The sequence below is a fragment of the Malaclemys terrapin genome, chromosome 18 (assembly GCF_027887155.1).
Source record: "Malaclemys terrapin pileata isolate rMalTer1 chromosome 18, rMalTer1.hap1, whole genome shotgun sequence".
Taxonomy (NCBI): Eukaryota; Metazoa; Chordata; order Testudines; family Emydidae; genus Malaclemys; species Malaclemys terrapin.
Window position 1 is genome coordinate 6,594,078 of NC_071522.1, and position 22,756 is coordinate 6,616,833.

Genomic DNA, 22,756 nt, shown 5'->3' on the forward strand with positions numbered 1-22,756 from the left:
CTCATGTGTGTTAGTTACTCCAAGGTTAAAAAGGGCCATTTTTTAGCAGTGAAGACAAAGACAAAGCCTACTGATGCTACCACCACATCTGCCAAAGGGTTTGCTGCAGAGAGGTGTGATGTTTTCCTTTCCTTCCTCTCCCCGGGTGCTGAGTACATTATAAATCACACAGCTTTTCAACACAATTTGCTGTGTAAGTTATGTGTGTTAAAACAAAACCAGTACTCTTTTAAACCCTTCCATAACTCAAAACAGTTGTAGTATGAAAAGAAAAAAAAAAAACAAAACTAGAAGAATGATTAGCCCAGTCCCTGTCCCTATGCACACCTCCAAGTGTTCTGATGATTTTAAAGGTTACATATCTTGGTAAGTCTCGCATTTTTCTAAGTGCCTACTGCGAGCCTGCACCAGGGTCTCCATATTGGGGATAACTGTTCAGGTCCCAAGATCTTTTGGTCAGAAGAAACTGGGAAGAAAGCACTTCATTTGTCATTAGCTTCCTACCTCATAAATCACAGACACTTTTTTTTACCAGCATTAACTAAACTGGGGAAGGAAGGGAGAATGGATCTGGTTTTCCCAGCCCCCACCATTCAGGCTTTTTGGAGAACTGAGGAAGGGAAAAGAATTCACACACACACACGTCTACTGTAAATGCAGTAACTAGTTTTAACCTAATAAATATTAAGATTTTTAATAGCCAGTAAATATTGGTCCATCATTTTTACATTATGGCTGCAGACTACGACATTATGACAACGAAACAAAGGAGAAGTCAGAGGATAGCATAACCATCCTTAACTTGCCCAACTATGACCAGTATTCCAAGGGTCTCTGATCAGTGAATGTAATCTACTATGTAAGCTGTGTAAGCTGCCACACCAATACAAGTTTGAAAGTAGCAGCATTGTACAACTTTGACAACATTATTTAAATAGACGTTATGTTTACTATTATGCAGTTCCCTTTGAACAGTCAATAAAATTCCTAATTTATTAAAATTAAAGCCTAATAACTCTGTTCTACCTGAATAGGGAAAACTAAATTAATGTCACTTTCTACTTCTGAAACCTCCTGTGTACAATGAAAAAAGTTATCACCCACAAAAGCAGCCAAAATGCATTTCTCTGAATAGGAATAACTATCTAAAACAGATTCTTGTAAACCACATTAAGCAGAAACCAATTCCAACTGCTTTCTGGTTCTGACATTGTATTTGAAATACAAGACTGGGGGCAAAGGGAAAACAAATTCCAAACACAACACAAAACCACATTGCACAATTACTGAATGGGAACTTGTAGTCATTACTTTTGTATAATCCCAGATTTCTTCCCACTTCGAAAGGCATATTTTAAAAACACTTTTAACCTTCCCACCCCCCATTTCAAAACAAAGATCAAAGAAAACCAGTTTGGATGGATACCTTCTGCATCTTATGCAATACAGATTTAGACATTACACCTCAGAACTCCAGCCGTTACTTCAGCACCCAGCAGTCCAAACATTATTTCAGTCCTTTGAAGCTGATCAAATGGTATCTTCCATTTGCAAGTAACACTTCTGTAGTCAAAGATCTTACTCCAAGGAAATGTTAATGTAAAACCACTCAGACTGCAGAGACATACATACACTCCTGGAGGCAGACTACAAAGGTGTTTAGAAGTCAATGTAACACCATTATGGAAAGCGTCAGCTTAGTAGCTGTCATAAACACTTCATAATCACTCAGACGCAAACTGGACTGCCTTTAGCACATTATTTTATTATGTGCTGAATAGGGGTCCAACTGAAGGCGGAAAGAAAGCACAATGCTACAGATGATAGCCTTAGCGTATAGCTTTTCACTTAAACTTTGGGACTGTTGCTTCTTAAAACGATTTGGGACTGTGACTCCTAAATAAAATCTTACTGATTCCTCTTTTCAGATTTCTTGAGCTAGAGTGCTAAAAACAGCAGCGTAGACATTGCAGCACAGACTAGCTGCCCAAGTACAAGCCAGCCTGATCCCGAGGGTCCTTACTAGGGTGGCTAGCCTGCGCCACTGCCCTCACTACGAAGTCTATACTGCTATTTTTAGCATGCTGCCTGAAGCCGAGCTAGCACGCCTTGGTCTACCCGCTCTGGGAGGCACACCCCCAACTGCAGCGTAGCTAGACCCTAAGAGGACGTAGAAAGGATACGTATATAGACCATACGCTATTCCAAGTGAATGACATAATTTTGTATATAAAGTCACTTTGTCACACAACTGCCAGTTCTTTTTGTACCTGGAACCTAAATAGCAATAGGAAGAGGGTAGGCAAGCGTAGGTTATGCTATGTCCATTCTTCTTAGAAGTCTCATATATAAATCCCCAATCCACGGAATATCAAAGTTTAGAAAAAATTATCTAACTGGGAACTCAAACTAGGGATAACATGAATGCCAAGGAAAACATTTCAACATTATATTGTTAAACACATATAAAGGGGCAATATTGTTCATATAATCTGCAGCTACACAATCCCTGGCTGTGGTCTTATCAGATCTCACAAGCTATAAGAATAACTTTGGTTGGCCTAAAGGCCTCGAAGGAAAACCCTAGATATTGCAGAAAGTAGGGATGGTCATTCAGTAGCTGGCATTCTTTCCCCCATCCACCACCATGTCAGGGAAGACTTAATTTCAATCAAGAATACATACCACTGACACCAGCCCAGTTATGGAAGTGACATAATTATATAATTAATCAAATTCCCGCTCAATCAAATCCCTTTGTATAAATAAGCATCCTTCTCACCCCACACCATATAAATCTTATTGACCAAAGCAACGAAGGACTGATCCCAAAGAAACTACACTGGACTTCTCCTTTGTAATATATTTAATCAGTGTTCCGAAATTTATGATGGGCCATTCCAGCATCACAAAAAACAGATTAATTAGTCAGGAAGGGCTTGCATCTGTGGTCTGACTTTGGAGATCTAAAAACTTCCAGGTGGCACCACTCTCCCTCATAAATGAAGCATACAAATAGCAAATAATAATTTTTCCACATTTGCTCCAAAAATATTTTCCTCTTTCCTTGTGGCCTCAAATGCTGCTGGAGAGCGGATACCATGAAGTACTGCAAACCACCTGACATTTATCCCAGCTACAATGGCTCACATTGCCAAGACACGTATATCAAATAGCACCTACAGATAACCCATCTTGAACTCATCATGAATCTCCTCCGAAGAGTCACTTTCCTGAGGCTGCAAAGCAATGAATGTCACTTTATTTCAGAGACTAGATTCATACACGGTCACAACACAGTTTGCCATTTTAGAGCGTGTTACTTTGACATCTCATGCCCTGCTCCAAGCTGAGAATTCTCAAAGAGCGGCACCAAGTCTTCAGAACAGCCCCCCTTTTCCTTTTTAAACTTCCTTAGCTTGGGTATCAATTTGAACACATTCTCAAGCTCAGGAATTACTTTTTGAAAGCTGGTGAAGGGCTTCCTTATGCAAAAATAAATCATACCAATAGGGGTTTGTTATTTCATAGTTTCGTTTTTTCTCAGTATTTATTAGCCTAATAAAAAGGAATAACAAGAAATAGAAAATATTCCATTGTGAAATACACTGGAAAAACACGTAGGCTGGCTGGTGTGGAGACTGCTCTATTGACAGAAGAGACAAGGAATTAGTAGTTATATGCCACTGTTTGACCTAACTATGGTTCCTCCAGGCAAAAAAAAAAAAAAGATTCCGGAGTTCTCCAAGACACTCCTATGCCACCCCTCTTGCCCTCCTCTTACACATAAGACCCCATCTCATAACAATCTTCCCCTTGGTTATGAGCATAGATGGCTTCCTTCAGAGACACTCATTTCTTCAGCTAGAGGGTCGCCTGAGAAGTATACAAGGCACTCTCCCACCTCATGCCCAGGGAAAGAATATACTATATCAACAGAGAATTGATCCCTTGCCAGACGAAGACCCAAACTCGAATCTCTTCTACTGTAAACTAGCCCAGACAAGTCCAACGTCACACAATCAGGTGTGTGTGCCTCTATACACCTTTCAGTAAACACTTATCTGTTCAAATAAATTCATTAGAGAAAGTTCAAAGAAGTTATGTTATAGAAAAATCTTTAACTTAGATCAGTGTCATTATCTCTATGTATTCTAACTTATTTGTTCAGAATCCTGTTAGGATCGCTGGTACTGCTGAAGCTGTACTATATTTTTTAGCTCAATATCTTAGTGACACCTAATGTTTGTTCCCTGTAGTACACATGACGAATGAAGTACAGTGGTTTTTTAAAAGGGTTAAATACTCACTTTTTGTATAAGAATATTTTCCAGTTTAAAAAGTTTTAATTGCATACAAAAATTATTTTGCGTGCTAAATTCTTATAGTATATACTGTAACTTCCTTAGTCAAGAAGTAAACAACCAATTTGGTTTTTCTACAAGCATATACTTCTTTTTTAAAAGTTTAAAGACAAAAATACAGCAGCATCCAAATGTTCCATTCTGCTCCATTCAAAATAAAGTCTTGAATGTGAGAAACAACTGTAGCTCCTCAGGAAATCTAAGAAAATATACAAATCCACATGAAGTACAGTAGGGTACATTAGGGCCTCTTATTTTACATCACCACCCACCAAACTGTGGGCTCTTAACTTTCTAAAAAAGGTTTTCTTCCTCCTCTTTAGCAGGAAAGACATAAATTGCAAGAAAAATTCCAGTTCTGTCTCCCCCTGTAAAACCAAATTGTTAGTCCTTAACACAGCTCCCTAGCTGGTGTGCAAAAGTACTTTCAAAGAGAAAATGAAATTCCATTTCATTTCCTAAAATGTAGCCTGCTGTATAAAAACTACTCTCTTTCTCACCCAGGGAGGGATGAAAAGGAGAAATATTTTCCAGAAAGGCTCTGTATTCTACAAAGAAGAGAGATTTCATCCAGTATACTCACTGGGTTTATTTTGAAGTATAAAGTGTTGGACACACTAGATTTTATGAGTTAAGAATTTTATCACATACCATACTAAACTTTACTCTAAGTTCAAGAAATTTGGGGAAAATTTCCCAAATTAAATCCATGTGCTCAAACCATTCTGAAACACAAATTGCATGCTATGTATGACAGAATAAAATTAAATCCATATGCACATATAGACTTTAATAAAATTAAAATTGCAAATCATGTACATGACAGACACACATTGTGATTGTAAAATGCTATTAATATTGTCATGCTTGCATTCCTGGGAAATGTAAATCCTTTTCATAATTTTTCATATAACAGTTGAATTTACCCTTCCTCCTTAGGGTGGACGTCTTTCCCCTATATTTATATGATATTAACTTCTCTGTAACATTACACCCTGCTCCAAATCAAAAAATTACCTTTACAGCAAGTATACCAATAAAAAAAAACCCTCAGATTTAAAGTTAGGTAGTTTAATTTAAGAGTGTGAGTTACACCAAATATTAATCTTACATTAAACCATTTTACATGTACGACATATGCTGTAGCCTTCTACTTTTAGTTTAAAGTAATATAGTTTGTTATAAAAAAATTAGATATGGCATAAAATCAGCATCTCAAGGAGGCCTGTTTTCTGAAGACAGAGTTATTATGTACTTACAGGTATGCTCCAGATCTGTATTCCATCACTGTACCCAATCATTAGCAGCAAAGGTGGTTCATTGCCAGTGCTATGTATCTCATGAAACTCCATATTCCTTGATGTATCTAAATTGGATTTAAATAATAAAACAAACATTAAAAAGTTAGGACAAATTATGTTTAATGTCTGGTATACTGGATACAGTTTTCGAAAACCATATTCATATTAGAATTAAAGGCAAAGCAATGTGCTTTTTAATCCTTAACTCCTATAACTGAAAAAATAGTGAAAAAATTTTCCTTTAGACACAAGGAATAAGATCTGTAATTAGAGTTTTATTTGAGAGGGTACAAAATACCAGTTTAGAGGGAGTGATGACGGGAAACTTCCTACACAATATAAGAAAGGAGGCTATGACAAGATGACTCAGAGGTCTTTGTCATTCCTACCTTCTGTCATTATTAGCACATGATCAAGTTATTTTTCTATAAGCACCATGAAATTCTAGAAAAGCACCTCTTCACATTTCACAGTTACTAACTCTGAAGCCAAGTTTACAAAATATATACAGTCTACAGTGCTCTGCTGAGATTTAGCAACTGAAATTATTAGTGCATTTAGAAGGAAAGATTGAGTACACAGAGAAAATAGAGGAATCAGTTATTTCTTCTTCAGTACTTTTTCAGAGGTACTTTGTCTATTTAGGAAAAGAGAAGTCTATTTACTGAGCAAATATAATCATCTGTAAGCTACATTACTGCCAGTTCACATAATGAACATGGACAATCAGAGGAAAATCACAGAGGAGCAACAAATAATAATTATAACAAAGATGACACTTACGTAGCACTTTGATGATCAAAGCTTTTTACACATATTATCTAATGCTCACAACACCCTTCTGAAAAAGGTAATTTACATAAAAATATGAAGGTGCTATAGGAAATATATCAAGACAGACTAAAAATAACAAAATGTTTTTATATCTTGGCTAAGGCTGCTCTACCCTAAAGTTAGCAAGAAGCATAATGTTCTAAAAGCAGGTAAACTTCAGGCAGGGAGAACAACTCTTCAGGATGGTACAAGATTATAACCAAGACTAACAAGATTAAACTGAACTAAGGTAAATTTAGGATGAATATGAAAAGTAAAGGTTTGATTGGATATGTTTGATTTTCTGTCATACTGTGGCAAGTGAAGGGAAGTGGCGAAAGCCCCAGTGGCTGGGACATTTACAAATGCACAGCAAGGAAAAAGAAACCTACTAGGAAATAATCACGCACTGGCCTTGCGCATGAGGCAGTGAGATATACAAGCTAATCTAACAGGTCTTTTCCTACTCTAACATCTATAAATTTGTGAACTAGGAATCTTTGTGCCATTCCAACAGCTATAATTAGTATAACTTGCCCTACTTACCACTAGGACATGAAGATTCCCTATCATGTCATACTATCATGTCACATCTGGGATCAGAATGAGCCTTTACCACAGGAGTAAGGAGGAGGACACTGAGGTAACAATCAAGTTGTAGCAAACATCTGGAGGAGTTTCCAAAAGCATTTGGAGAGCTACAGCCTATGACTTGTAGGATAGGCTTAGAGCTCCATGGTCAGTAAAAGTATATTGATGTACATTGTTAACAGCTCCATATGGGAGAGCAAGATGTTTGGTTCATTCAAGCAAGTGGTCATACGGCCCTCATTCACCTCACACTGAAGTCCCACCACCTACCACATAGGTTCTAACCTTCCTTGTTTGAGAAAGATTATTGGGAAGATGGAGGCAAAACAGCTCAAGTCTTATCTGAAGAGAGAACTTTCTTCACACCTTTCAATATGGCTATAGGCCTACGTAAGGCACAAAGACTGCAATGATCATTTCCTCTTAATGATGGTCAAAGTCTGTTGTCCATGCTGATTCAACAGCCTCCAATAGGAGCAAACAAGTCCTACTTAAGTATATATTCTGTTCTTGAGCTATTCTTTTTCCTCAACAATATCAAAGAGGATGGAGTTAGGTTACTGCTCATCCACTTTGACAGCTCTCTATTGCTAGGTAACACAAAAGTCTATTATGATACTGCACCCATTCAATATGTGTGCATGAAGCCACTGGGAGAGATAATTAGGTGATTCAGGCTACAAACCTACGAATACACGGATTACACTCAGCCCTACGTTTTGTTTTCAACTGATCTGGATAGTGAGGGGGCCAAGTGGCTTTGCTCTGGAATTTGCTTACTTCACTAATCCTACCTCACCTTCAAAGCACATTTCAAGAAATTTGCTGAGCAAAGGCCTATCTATTCACTCAGGATTTTACACAATAACGATTCATTCCTGGTTAGTAAGGAGGAGTAAAGGAGTTCTGTTTGAGCCAATGCTTGTCTATACTGTAATTTTTTAATTTTGCTAGTTTAAAATTATTGTATATGGGCCCAAAAAGATACAGAAATAGAACTGAAAAAAGGAGATAAAACCATACCATTTAAGTCTGCATTTTCAAATCTGACCCAGACTATTTTTTCTTTTTCTTCTGTTGGTGGAGTACCACTGTAGGCCTACACAAAAAAAGAGAAAGGTTGAAAGAAAATAAACAAAGTATAACATCTTTATTTTTTGCTCTCCGTATAGAGCACATCGGGTAATGCACGGAAAACAAGAATTGTTGCATATATCTTATACTCTCCGTATTTCTGGGAGGTTTTGAGAGGAGTGGTTCCCTGGTCAACACATTTCCTCTTAAATATAATTCAGCTAGTGTTGCAACACTTATTAAAGTAAAAGTGGCAAGACACAGACAACCACAGACCTTCCAGGTACAGGGAATAAAAGCCAACTGGCTTCTAAGAAACATAAACCTTCTATTAAATTGGACAGAACAAAAGATAGTTGTTTCTATAATCCTTGATTTTGTCAATTTAAACTATTTTTAAATAGAATCAAAAGAAGATCTTTAGAGAGAGGTATGTTTATTCTTTTAATTCCTTTTTGACCCACTTAAACACTTTATAAGCAAGGCTAAAAAAATTGAAACCTTTCTTTCCTATGAAGCTCATTCCTACTGAGACATTTTAATTATATACCTATGATTTTAATATTACCAAAATATTTAAGTTTGAAAGAGAACGCACTGTAACTCAATCAAAGTAGATCCATACTTCAGTTAAATATATTCTACAGATGCCGCTAAAGAGATGAGGTACAAAGAGAAATTGGAATGAAGCTTCTTGGTGTTTCTAGACAACCTAAGTTTTACAGTTCTCAGGAGAAACAGCAGTAATCAGAATATGAGTTACAGAGGAAATACCATTGTTTCCAACTGAATTATTGCAAGATACTGTGCAGTATTTTGGATTAAATATGAAAAGAACTTGTATAATCACTGTGTGCATGCTGAACAAGCAATAATATGCACTCAAAATGTAAATAAAAAATTAGTGTTGGTATTATTTTTCAAAACAAAGCATGTTCCATGCCTACAAGGCAAATTGACTTGTAAAATATAACTAAGAGTGCATCTTTTTAACTATGGAGAAAAAATACCTGAGTATAAGAACAGGTTAAAACACAACAATTCTTTCAATAAAAAGTTTGACTATCCTTACTTTTACACCATAACTTGAATCACAACCTGAAAAAATGCATTTGGCAAATTACTAATAGTCAGAATCGTCAGTGGGAAACTTTTCCTAACAGGAGTCAGGGTGTGCCAATTTCCTTTTAAAAAAGAAATTTCTACCTTGTATAATTTATTATTATTATTACTATTCATTATTAATTATTATTATTATTAACTGATTCCAGCTATGAATCAATGCAATGTTGCCTTCCTGAGTGTACAGGTAAACAGTTACAGTTCCTCTACTACTGTCCACAGCTTTCCCAAACACCAGGAGCATGAAATTAATCCCACTCTGATCAGTTTCAGCCTGCTACTTAGAACCCTGTGGGCAGCAGTGAAGTGACCACAGCCATATCAATTCATTCTGCAGTTACTTGTGAAAGCTAGAAACAACAGAGCACAAAAGGACCAAGGCTATTCTTAGGGGAGAATGACCCAAGATATGGAATCTGGGGGGGAAAAGCAGAATGACAGATTCATGTGTTCCTCTCCCCTCACAGCAGGCTGGAGAAGGGGTAAATTAGCAAATCTCCTCCACCCAGCAGCAACCTGAAGGTTCTGAGGCAAGTGGAGAAAGGAAGAGAGGAAAAGAAAAGAAAAAAAAAAAACCCTCTCCTCCTTTCCAGCAAACATTAAACTTGCAAAACAAGCAGGTGTGTATCAAACTTTTCTGATGCCTACTAGCCAGACATTGACACAAAAACACACGAGTTCCTAAGCATGGTCCAGAAATACCAGCTTGGTAGGAGTCCCAGCAATTAGGAGGGTTGGGCTTCCCACAAAAGTGTTGTCTATCTACCTCACAAGTAGGCCTCTGCCTTTCATTGCTACCACATCTTTAAGTAGGCAGAAAATTTAACCCTCGCTTGCTAGTACATACATGATACATTTTTCAAGCCTTGTTTTTAAATACTTTGGCCAAGACTTTGAACTGACTAATGATTTTGGGTATCCAACTGGAAACACCTCAAAGGTACCTGATTTTCAGACAGTACGCACTTTCTGAAAGTCAGGCCCTTTTAAGGTGTCTAAGATGGGGGACCAAAAAAAATTTGAAGCACTCAAAATTACCTGTCAGCCACTTTTAAAAATTTTGGTATTTGTTCTTTGTATAAATTGGACCAAAATATCACTATGTAGCTGCACCTTACTTATATGTATTACTAGTACTGTGAAGAGAGTGGGTTTTTTTTAGTCCCTTACCTGTGGCACAACATCTTGAAGAAACGTAACAACACTTTCCATATATGACTGTTCCCTGGAAAAGAAGAGTTCTTAATTACTGTAAGTCTAAATACAGACACAAATACATTAACTATTACATATCACTGGGGAAAATGAGGCAGGCTATGTCTCGGTTTAGATTATCTACAAAAGACTGATTGGCAATTCATTGGCTGATAACTGGTGGGGAAACCTCCAATTCCAGACTGTATGGTTTCTTTACAAATTTGTGGGGTTACATTTTGGTTTTTACACTGCACACCCACTCAACTGCATTTAAAATGTCCCCAATTATTCCACTTAGAAATATATGATGTTATCCCTTGACGGTATGTAATTCAAGGTATAACAGAACCTCAGAATTACAAACACTTCGGGAGTGGAGGTTGTTCAAAGCTCTGAAATGTTCGTAACTTTGAACAAAAGATTATGGTTGTGCTTTCAAACATTTCCAATTCAATATTGACTTAATACAGCTTTGAAATTTTACTCTGCAGAAGAAAAATGCTGCTTTTACCCATCTTAATTTAAATTAAACAAGTACAGAAACAGGTTTCCTTACCTTGTCAAATCTTTATTTTAAAACTTTCCCTTTATTTTAGTAGTTTTGTGTTTAACACAGTACTTTATTGTACAGTATTTGTCTTTTTTGGAAGGGGGTCTCTGATGCCTGATTGCGTACTTCCTGTTCCAAATGAGGCATTTGGTTAACCGGTCAGTTCGTAACTCTGGTGTTCGTTACTCTGACGTTCTACTGTACTACACAATACCCATAAAGTCTGGAAAATTTAGCACCCAAATACTTGATAAACTGACTATCCCACACTGGTCACAAAGTAAGGGCATTGAAGTCTGTAAAGGATTAAGACGTCTCTGCCTGTCACATGTCAGGGAAAAGTGTAAAAAGAAGGGAAAGTTGGATCAAAGGAGAAGGCTGTGTCCTCTTCCCTCCTGGCTGGTTAAAGCAAGCAAAGCCTTTGGGAATTATTCTTCAGTGTTTTTCATTTGCTTTTTGTTTTGTGATTGATGTGTGGACAATAAAACAAGCCCTGAAGAAAGGGCATTAAAAGACTAATAGCTGAAACACTATTTCTCTTCCTGGGCTGGGGAAACTACCCGCCAGATTACATATGCTAGGCACTACCATGAAGTCAGTAGAAACCTCCCTTATCTGTTCCCAAGATAAAGCTGGCTAAGATTAGTGGGAAGGCATTTTCAGTGGAGGTCTTACGCTGTGGAACTCACGCCTCTTGGCAATTCATTATCAGCTGCAATTTAGAGTGCTGTGGGGTACAGTGCAAGGTACATATGTTCTGATAGACTTTAACTAAGGTTTTTATTAAAGTATCTTACATAAGAGAGAGGTGAGCATCTCAGATATGCTGTGTAGCTGCTGAACAACAAAATATGTAGACTGACCACATAAGGCTGATGATATCTTCGTATAATGCTAATCACCTAACTTGGCAATGGACATGTTCAGCTGCTCATATAATTTTTAAAAAGTTAGCGGTGATTCTAAATTTTATTCAGCTAACTCTCTGCATCCAACAACTTTGACATACTTCAGATTGAATATGTACCAAAATAATCATCAATCTGTTTTAACACAACGACTTAAGCGTTAAGTCTAGAATTACCAATAGCAGCAAATACAAGTTGTTGCCACTAGTGCCCTTGCTGCTGGAACAAAGAAATCCAGATTCCTGCTACCAAAAGGCTCAGCCACTTTCCTTCTCAATAGAACTGTGTAAATATCTTGTCCACATAAAATGTTGTGGACATTCAGTACTTGGAAGGCTTTGTTCTCTCCAGTCATGACAGCACTAGGGGAGGTGATGTAAGTTTCTGCATACACTTTTATAACAGGTCGGTCCTACAGCTCCAGGAGCATCAGTTCTAAATGTAACAAGTTGCCTGACCTGTGAAATAAAGGCAAATCTGAAAAACTGTTCCTGAAGATCGAGAAACGGTTTATTCTGGACCAAAACTGACAAAAGTGGATAAAAAGATTACTAAGCTAAAGAGAGTTTATCCTAGTGGTTAGAGCAGAGCACTTTAAGACAAGACTCCTGATTTCTATTCCTGATTGATTCATTGTGTAATCTTGGCCAGGTCATGATCTCTGCCCCTCTATAAACTTGTCTATACTACAGGATAATTAAAACCTAATTAATGTTTATGTATACTAGCCTTAACAAAAGGGTGGTAATGTCTTCATTTCATAAATATGTGCTGATGCTTTCCAAAGTATATCTTTAATGAGTAAACCAAGCAGGCAGGCTTTGGAAATGTTTTGTTCAATGTCTGTACACTAAACCTCTCTTGGAAAGAAATTAAGCAAAGGTTAGCAGACAGAATGCTGAAGGCTAAGAACTTCTGAGAGAATTTCTTCTTTGATGTACTTATTTAAAAAAAAAACTATGACACTTTAGTTTTTGCGAGGGTAATTGATAAATCAATAGCTGAAGTAGGTCTCAAGCTAGCTTCTCTTTTGTATATGGTTCTCTTGTTTTTGTGGGTTGTTAATATGTTCTGCCATTTGTTTGATAACCTACTAATTCAAAATGAGGGCAGGAAGTTCAGGTTTGTAGCATGCGACCCAAAAAAAAAATCAGTTCTGAGATAAAGGATGAGAGATGTACCCATACCTGAGATATGCAGGTTGGGAAAACATAACCTGGAAAATAATCACCACACAAAAAGCACATAATCAAATATTCTTATAGAGCTTTTCTCTTTTAATTACTGTTTTTCCAGAGAACAAGCTCCACAGAACAGGTTACTACAAACAGAATTGCATTTAGCAAATTGTAAGCTTTCTTTTACAGGCTTCTCCTCCCTTATATGAAAGCTTAGGTTGCAAAGACCTAGTTGTTTATGCAACTCACTGAGTTACAGGAACAGCTGCATTTTATTTGCTCCTGCTAAAAATTAAGTGAATCCTGAGATCTAAACAGACAGTCATCCCCATCATTATCACTGTACATGTTTTGTCAGCTCTTGTACGTAAAGTACAAGGTGCCAAAACACACATGAAATTGCAATGCAATAACATAGCAAAAAAAAACTAGTCAGCAGCATAATGCCACCACTAAGAATATTTCACCCATTCTGCTACAAAAGAACTTATGACAGGCAAAGCCAGGACTACACAAGTTTTCTGGTTACTCTAATTGAGGATGTTCACCATTCAACCATTGACATGTGAAGGTAACTTAGGGGAGACCTGGAAAGGTAGGAAAATCTATTACGCACTGTGTTTTGGAGGGACATAGGTAACTACATTTTTATTTTTTTTAACCTTCACTGTATTTGTCTTCTTTGTTCTCCTGAGTGAGCAGTACACTGAAATCCACAACAACCCCACTTACCGAGACAGTGCAGATATCAGGATCTTTATACCTTTTAATATAAGAATGGAACAGAGAGAGACAGCACTGGGGGGAGGGGGAGGGAAATCTACAAATTCCCACTAAACACAAGTTTGTTATGACTCAGTTGTATCTAGTGTCGAGTTTGTTTAGCAAGCAAAATATGTTTTGCAATCTTTTCTTGTTTATTTATAAAGTGTTCAATCATCTACCCTGTAACTTGTAAGGTTGGTGAACATTTTGGCCTACCAATCTCAAATGTATCCCTTTCAAAGAGAAGGCCTGCTGCGTATAATCTTGTAAATCTGGAAAGAGGCATTTATTTATTTTCTTTTGCTGGAAAATACTGAGCACAATAAAACTGTACTGTTTAGGACAGAAAGTTGCTGCTGATTTTGAGAGGACCACATTAGTGCCATGTACTTGTTGTACAGGAATATTCTAGGGATTTCAAACAAAGATAACTGGACATCTTCTAAAACATGCTTACGTGACAGCCTGTGGGCGAACCACAACTCCCCCTGTACATCGGCTAGGGCGGCGAGGAGATTCTGTTGCCATCGTTGCTCTGAAGATACCTATGGGCAGTAGATTTCTTTTAAATCATCATTTATAGGGAAATGTTTATTTATGTTATCAATTTCTCTAGCTAGGATGACTGTAAGCTCTTCAAGAGGAGGGACCATTCCCTCAGATACATCTAAATCACTATACCCACCTCTGGCACTGTTTAAATAAATCTCTGCTTGTTCAAATATCCCAATCTACACCACAGAAAAAAAGGGAAAACAAAATCTTGCACGATAAAATGAGTTTTATTTCAAGAAACCATGTATTATGTAAACTGCACATTTGCACCAACATCTTAGGAAAATATATAACAACAAACTTTATAAATATAGCAACTGCAGTACACCAGGTCGAGAGCAGCATTTAATCATGAGATATTGACCAGGAAGAATACACACATAAATTATAGAAACATAAGACTTTTAATCACAATGAATATGCTCTTGGGAAACAAGTCATTCAGTAAGTAATCACAATGCATAGGGTTAAACCCAATGCATAAGATTTCATGAAACAAAAGCATTCTGCTTTTAGTTGTTCAGAACAATTCAGATCAGTTCTCTTATGTAGAAAAACAAAACAGTTTTACCCACAGGGCAAAAGGCATTGACCGGACAGCAGTAATTATGACAGGTCCTAACCATGCCCCTCAACAGCTTCTATCATCCAATTAGCAATCAAGCAACAACAAAACAACAGTTGAATCCAGGTCACTGCAACCATATTACCCAAGGTAGTAGTCATTATTTAGTGTTGCATGTATGCATGGTACTTTGTACAGACAATAAAGACTGGAGATGAAATCCTGACCCCATTGACTTCAATGGGGTCAGGATTTGATCCATGATCCAAACATTTTACAGTCTAAGAGACATGGAGTGGAGGAGTTGTTTCGAACCCCGTGGTACATCTGTACCAGTCAGTGCCTGCTGTTGTCATGCAGCCATGAGCACTGTTACCTGCAACAGAACTCCGGCTCTTGTGCCACCAGAGTCCCAGGGTGGAAGAGAGCCTGAAGTGCACGGCTATTGGGAATAAACCAGTTCAGTCTTGAGAAACCCCACTGGCAATTCTTGAGCTGAGAGATTGAGCCTGACCAGACTCCCACACTTGTGATCCCCAAATTGCCGCCCAGATACCACAGCTCACCAGACCAGTCCAATTTATTTTACTCCTCCTTACTCAGGCACCTTCAGTCTCTCCCCTCACCTTAGCCCTCCCTTCCTCTACCTCTGCACATCCCTCTATCACATCCCTCCTCACCTGCCTCCCCTGCCCCAAAGCCCCCTTTCCCAGACGCTTCCCCTTGCTCCCCCAACCCCCAACACTCCCTGCCTCCCCTCCCTTCTTTTTCCTCCCCTATCCCCACCCCCTCTCCCATCCCTCTTCCTGCCATGCTCCATCACCCCACATCCTCCTTTCCCAGCCCTTCTCCTTCCTTCCCTGTCACCACCCTGGCTGCTCCCCTTCCTCCCATCTCCCCTCCCCAGACCCTTCCCCTTCCTCCCTGCCCCCACCCCCTTCGCCCACTTCTTTCCCTTCCCGAGACCCTTCCTCCCTGCCCCGCCCCACCCCCTCTCGCACTTCTACCCCTTCCTCCCCTCCCATCTCTTCCTCCCCTGCCCCTGCCACTCTTCCCCTTCCCCCCTCCTCCACCAGTCTCCTCCCCTTCTATCTCCCCCCTCCCATCTCCCCCTCCCCCGCCCCTTACCTGCTGCGTTGCTCCTTCGCCCTGGCTCCTCACTGACAGTGTTTGGGACCCTCTCGGGGACTGACACCTAGCACACGTTTACGCCAACAGCCAATCACCACACGGGAGAGGCAGGCCCCTCTGTCCAGTCAGCCAATCCCACTCCCTCCTATGGAGCATGGGCGGGACACCGATGACATGACGGTCGGTTGCACCCGCTCACAGGCCAGATTAGGTTGAGAGAACAGAGCGCAGCCTGGGCCCGTTCAGCTTTGTTTACATCCTGATCTCGCGAGAGCCATGGTGAGACACCCCCCCCCCGACGCACGTGCACGGAGGCAAAGCCCAGGATCCTGTCAGTCCCGGACCAACGACCAATCAGAAGAAAAGACCTTCGACCCCGCCCACCTCAAGGCGCTAGAATCCTATTTTACCGTCCGCTGCGTCATTCTGTAATCCCGGAAGTGGCCCGGCTGAGGCGAGGCGAACAAGGCCGCGGCAGTCCCCGGGAAGCTCCGCGCGGGTAGACGCCGCCCCGTGGCACACAGCGGGGCGGAAGCAGTCCCGGAGGGGGGAGGGGGGGCGGGTAATGGCCGTGGCTTCACGGGGGGATCGAGCGGGGCGGGACTGACGCGGCCAGGCTGGGAGGGCCCGGGGACGGGAGGAGGCCGGCGAGGCCTGGCCCCGGAAAGGGGGTGTCCCGGGACAGCCCCGTCCTGGGAGCCGCCCTGTCATAGCGGGACAGGGCCAGAGCCGCCCACGACGCGTGTTTGGAGGGGGCGGGGGGCGGGTAACCGCTCCCCCCGCTAGCGCCAGGCCGGTCCTGAACTAGTGTCCCAAAGGCCCTGGCGCAGCGCGGTGAGCGGAGGCAGCCCGACAAAATTGACCCTGGAGGCAGGAAAACACCATCCGTTAGCGAGAGCGGCTGTGGTGACATCAGGGCTAAGATGGCCACTCTCGCTGCAGCCGCCGGATTGATTAGAGCAGGGGTCGGCGACCTTTCAGAAGAGATGCGCCCAGTCTCCCTTTATTCGCTCTCATTTAAGGGTTTGCATTCTAGTCATACATTTTAATGCTTTTAGAAGGTCTCTTTCTAGAAGTCTATAATATATAACTCAGCTCGTGTTGTCTGTAAAGTAAAGAAGGTTTTTAAAATGTTGAAGAAGCTTCATTTAAAATTAAATTAAAATGCAGAGCCGCCCAGACCGGTGGCCATGACCCGGGCAGTGTGAGTGCCACTGAAAATCAGCTCACATGCGGCCTTTGGCACCCGTGCCATAGGTTGCCTACCCCTGGATTAGACAATAGATTTCCTTCCCACTTCCATACATAAGTTCTGGAATCGGCCTCTCGGATGTAAAACAAAAACCCGACCAATGCTGCCTTCAGAGGGCACGCTACAACGGTCTTGTCATGAGAGAGCTGTGTGATCCAGCTCAGAAATAAAATGCCATGCACAGAACAAGCAGTTGCATCACCTTCCCTTACATTTACAAGATGACTGCAACTCTTGTAGAGCCATGTCTCACCCATAGGGAAACCGCAAATGACAACACCACAAGTTTCTATCATCCAGACAGATTCAGTTGTGTGATTACTGATCTACATCGTTAGTTACAAGAGTGAATGTGAGTTAGGCCTTCCACAGAAAAAGAGTGGAGGGTCCCTAACAGGAAAAGATGCAGTGTTTCTCGAATTTAGCCACATGGGGCCACTAGGGGCTTTTCTTGCAGTCACAGCCTCCTGGGTGATGGTGGGGAAGCAGCAGCCCCTCCCCTGGGGCTGCCAGCAGTGGTTGGGCCCGGGCCCTGGCCCCCTCTGGGTGAGACAGAAAAGCTGGAGGAGCAGACAGCTGGTGTGAGTTCCCTACCTTCCTAGGGGTGGTGCAGTTGGGCTTTAGCCCTTGGGTGGTGGGTGGCAGGCTCCAGCTATGGGGCTTTGGGCTCCATTCGCTGGCTGTGTGGTGATGGGCTCTGGCCCCAAGCTCACCCTCCGCAATCACCCTGGTACTGCCCCGCTACTCCCCATCAAGGGCTTAATTTGTCCCCAGGCTTGCTGGGCCTGAGTATGTCTGCTGTGAAAAGTGATATTTGTATGTTTAATATCACCTTTCACAGCAAACTTACCAGCGAGCAAGTCTTTTTTTTAAAAAGCAACCGAAAAACAATAAGAAAAAGACAAGAATGTACAAAGGACCTTATTTATGTTTCTATTTTGTTTAGATCCAGTAAAGAATAGAGACAACTCTACATTATTTTTATTACTGAGTCTGCAAACAAATTACAATGATTTGGACATGGATATGTGGATATTTATTTTTCCTAAAGTTAAGTATTTTAGGAAAAATTGTCAGAGAGGCCACCAGCAAGACTCAGTGGCCGCACTCTGGCTCCACCAAAAAATTTATCGTGAAAACCCCTTATGCTGAGAGGTACTAGAGCAGTGGTTCTCAAACTTTTGTACTGGTGACCCCTTTCACATAGCAAACCTCTGAGCGTGACTCCCCCTTTATAAATTAAAAACACTTTTAAATATATTTAACACAATTATAAATGCAGGAGGCAAAGCAGGGTTTGGGGTGAAGGCTGATGGCTTGCAACCCCCAGTTTGAGAACCCCTGTACTAGGGACTGCAGTCACAAAGCTCTTTGAGATTGGGTGTGAGCATGCCTTTCAATTAACAATTGTCAGGGTGAGTTAAGCAGAAGCCCTCTACTTAAGACAAAAAGGGATTGTGAATTTGTCCAAGAGTTTGGGCTGACATGATGGTGATCTTTTGCTGCGTGGTGTTTGTATAGGAGCATGTGGGAAGGCGGAAGAGGAAAAGCAAGCAAGCTAGGTATTAACTGGTGAGTGCCATGTGGGATCCTAGAAAAAGCTAGGCAATGACTTTTGGGGTCTGTTCAGTTTGCTAAAGAGACTGGGGTCTGTAAGCTAGTGAACTGTTCCTCTTGTGCCTGGTTCTTCCTAGACTCAGAGAAACAGGATGGTGTAGAGTCCTTGTAAATAAACAAGACTACATCCAAGAAAATACCATACTCCATCAATGTGTTACCAGCTAGAACATCCCCAAAGCCCCAAACTTTGACTAGACACTCAGGTCAAATGCTTCTAACAAACCTATCCTGTAGAGCAATATTAGGTACGTTTGGAGTTAGAATATACAAGGACTCTTCCTTGCCAGCCTGAAGAAGTGTTCAAATGTTAAGTTCCTATATCTGTTAGAGAGTTGCCCTTACAGGAAAAGAGCTGGACTTTTTGGTTGAATAGGTCAGATGGCTCAATGGTGACTTACATTACACACACACACCCTAAAACCACTAGTTGATACACAGATAACTTCCTCCTTGCACATACTATAATTTTGTTTCACAATGAAAAATGTTTGAAGGCTATGACTCAACAGGCCTAATTTGATTTAGTGCTGCCACTTAAGGAGGGCTGTCAGCTGTAAATTTTATTTTCTCCTTATCCTGATTGACTAATTAACTTATGTGGAGACAAATGACATCAAAATAAGCAAAGCTGAGAAAAGGGTAAGCTCTAGCCAGTTTACAGTAGCAAGCAAAATAAATTTTAAAAAATGGTAGGGAAATGATTGCTCTGGGGAATCTCCCTTTGCAATTGCAAGTTTTATTTGTACTATACTTCTTCCTTTCAAAGAATTCTCATTGTTTATTTTATTCAAAACTAAGAAAGCAGATATTAAACTGATGACATCTGGCGGTGGGGGAAGAGGGTGTCAGGGAAAAGAGGTCACACTTACCTGAATGCATGTGCTTGATGATATATTCAAATTTTGCTTCAACATATATAGTCAGAAAAAAATGAACATGTGCCAGTGTATACAAAGTCTTTTTTCTTCAGTATATTTGCATGTAACTTGTGGTAGAGATTCACATAATTCTTAATGCGTTACAGCTGGGTTTTTCTTGTGGGGGGAAAAAAGTAGTCTTTGTAAAAAGACTGAACATTTCACCAATCTTTCACTACAAGCTTTTACAGGTTTGTAGACTGGTGAAGAGTTGTTTGAATTCCATAGCAGATAGGCAGCTAAGTAGAGCTATTCAATGCTTTGAAATTTAGAGATGAAAAATGCAGTTATTCATTTAACTAAAAATGGTTTACTAAGCAAGAATCAAAATTAAAGCCAGCAGTTAATATTATTATAGATCAGTAAGTCAAATATAGCTACTCGATTGCTTGTTAAAAACTGCTTTTTTGTGTATGAATTTCTGTGTAACAGTAAAAATCATGATCGCTAGTAAAAACTGTTAATCATGGGTTACAAGCCCATAGTATGAGAAATTATTTCTTTTAAGGACCAACCTAGACCATACATTATTTATATCTGTAAGAGATGTTATTACATTCATTGGATGAAAGAGAATTATACATTTTCAGAAAGCCTATGATTCCATTTGGGGTTTCTGTAGCCATAGTAACATGTAGGTAGCAGAGCTAATTTTAGCCTGTGGTTTTATTGTTCCAGTATTAAAGAATTGGTTCCAAAAATATAATCCTGGCCATGGATGTAATTCTAGAATATTGGCCTTTTCCTTGCGCATTTAAAAGCAAGTCACGTGTAGGAGCCTTCTGACCATAGCGTACCCACCTAACACAAAACACATTCAGTATAAAATGCCATAGTGTATATTGGGTCCATAGCCAAACCAGTACCTGGAATGTTCTGCACCACAAAACATAAATTAGAATAAAGATAAAGATAAAGCAAGCACAATGATTAAAGAAACTAGACGACAGAAGTGACCAGCTCAGAAAAACGTGCCTCCCCAAACACACACAAAAAAAGTGAAAAAAAGGTCTGTCAAGTGATCCTAAAAATACTGACCAAACTGAAAGACTGCTCAAACACAGACAAATAGGCTTTGGTGGATACCTTCAGGGAAAACACTCTACAGACTGGGTTTCTAAACCAAGAAGTTCTTGCTCACAGCCCAACCAGACCTTGAGAGAAATAAAGGCCAACCCAATTAACTCCAAATGCATTAGAAAGACATAGCAGGACAGAATTTTAATACATTACCATAGAATTAATTTTTCATAGTAATTAAAGATGGAAGGGACTTAAGTCATCAAGTCAAGTGCCCACCACTAGTATATGCTGTTTAAGTAAAGCAGGTTGATTGAACACTGTATTTGCCTATGTCCCTTTAAAAATTCTATGTAGCATTACAGGAACAATACAGATCTTAGCTTCCAACTGAAAAATGCAAATACAGTAAAATTCTGTCAACTGAGGAGTTATACATTACCAGAAATCCAGTCAGTCAATCTATGCACTACCAGTATTGTTAGTGACTCAATAAGTTTAGCCCAAAGTACCATGTTAATACTAACATGTTGAGCAGGGAGCTAGCAAAATACGTATACTAACAATGTTTTGAAAAAGGCTGTAGTAATTACCTCATTCAGTGTTGTGAGGATTCATTTGTAAAGCACTTTGAGTTGCTCTGTCAAAAGACATTGTAGAATGTCAACAGTCTTAAGCTGCGTAAATATTTAAGATTAAGCATTGACCAGTTACATTTAATTGAATTTAAATAATCCAAATAAAGAGGAGCTGTTTTGAAACTTTCCACAGGACACAGAAATAAGCCTAGTTCCGTGTTTTTAACTTGTTCAATTTGCTTTTGAGGCCTCTTTGTTTCTGAAAAACTGCACATAATTTGAATAAACTGGAAGACTGCATAAATCTTGTATTTTCATGTTGAATTGCAGCCCACCGGGATAACATACAACACTTCATCTTGTTCTGAGTGGCTAAGGTCCTTATAGATCAAGACAGAGCAATGGACTCTGAAGTCATTTTTATTGGCCACAGCAGTATAATTAAAAATAAAGGCAAACTCATTTAGCCATGTTTCACTCGTGGACCAAACTTAATGAGTTTTTGCTTACCAAAAAAAAAAAAAAAGTTGGACATCTTCCTTCTCCCATGTAATAAATTGATAGTGGCTCTGATGGAAGATAAGAGTTGCTTGTCAGATCCTCTGACAGGTGTACACGACGAAGAACCTACACTCTCTTCCTCCCTTCTGTCTGGCTCAACTTAGTTTCTATAGTGTTCAGTTGAAGCACATCAAACTTACACAAATAGTGGGTATTTGCAGAAGCAGCAGCTCTAACATCAAAACCCTGCAAAATGCCACTGATTCTCCCATAAAAACCAGACTCTGGTTAGTGAAGGAGAGATGCTGGAAGATAAAGCAAAACCCTCTGCTGAAAATGAGGATGGACATGCCTCTAGAATTTAAGAATGGAGAAATACAGTAGTAAGAGCAAAACTGCATAAGAATCTTGATATCTCCAGTATTCCTGTTACAGAGATTGGGAGTAGGTGGTGGGTGGGAAGGACAGTTATTTGGATACCAATGGCTTTTCACGATATATTTATGTTTTACTATAAATCATCCTGCATAACAACAGTTATGGACACTTTATAAAGGTATGTATGTACTATAAATGGCATTAGATCATTCTGTTTTCTAAACTCAACATGCACAGGATGAACAGATTGGTATGCAATCAAGAAAGTTTTCCCCAACACCATGCTGGCATAAACCTTTTAGGTTTCTTTATCTCCCTCTGAAGCACTGAATAGGGACTACAAAAATCAGGTGGGCATATCTTTCCTGATCAAAAT

General features: G+C 39.9%; 1 protein-coding gene across 7 annotated transcripts in view; it reads right to left on the reverse strand.

The window, feature by feature from the left end:
• Positions 1-16,177, reverse strand: part of BCAS3 (BCAS3 microtubule associated cell migration factor) — a 483,012-nt gene extending 466,835 nt beyond the window's left edge. For 6 of the 7 annotated variants that reach the window (XM_054008056.1, XM_054008054.1, XM_054008055.1 and 3 more), the window contains exons 1-5: positions 16,112-16,177; positions 14,321-14,408; positions 10,436-10,490; positions 8,093-8,168; positions 5,624-5,730 (exon numbers count right to left, since the gene is read on the reverse strand). In XM_054008056.1, coding sequence (XP_053864031.1) covers positions 5,624-5,730; positions 8,093-8,168; positions 10,436-10,490; positions 14,321-14,391 — 309 coding nt within the window. In that variant the 5' untranslated portion in view covers positions 14,392-14,408; positions 16,112-16,177. Of the gene's footprint in view, positions 1-5,623; positions 5,731-8,092; positions 8,169-10,435; positions 10,491-14,320; positions 14,409-15,359; positions 15,613-16,111 lie in introns of those variants that run through there. The other variant, XM_054008053.1, reaches the window with a different exon arrangement.
• Positions 16,178-22,756: the final 6,579 nt, after the last annotated feature.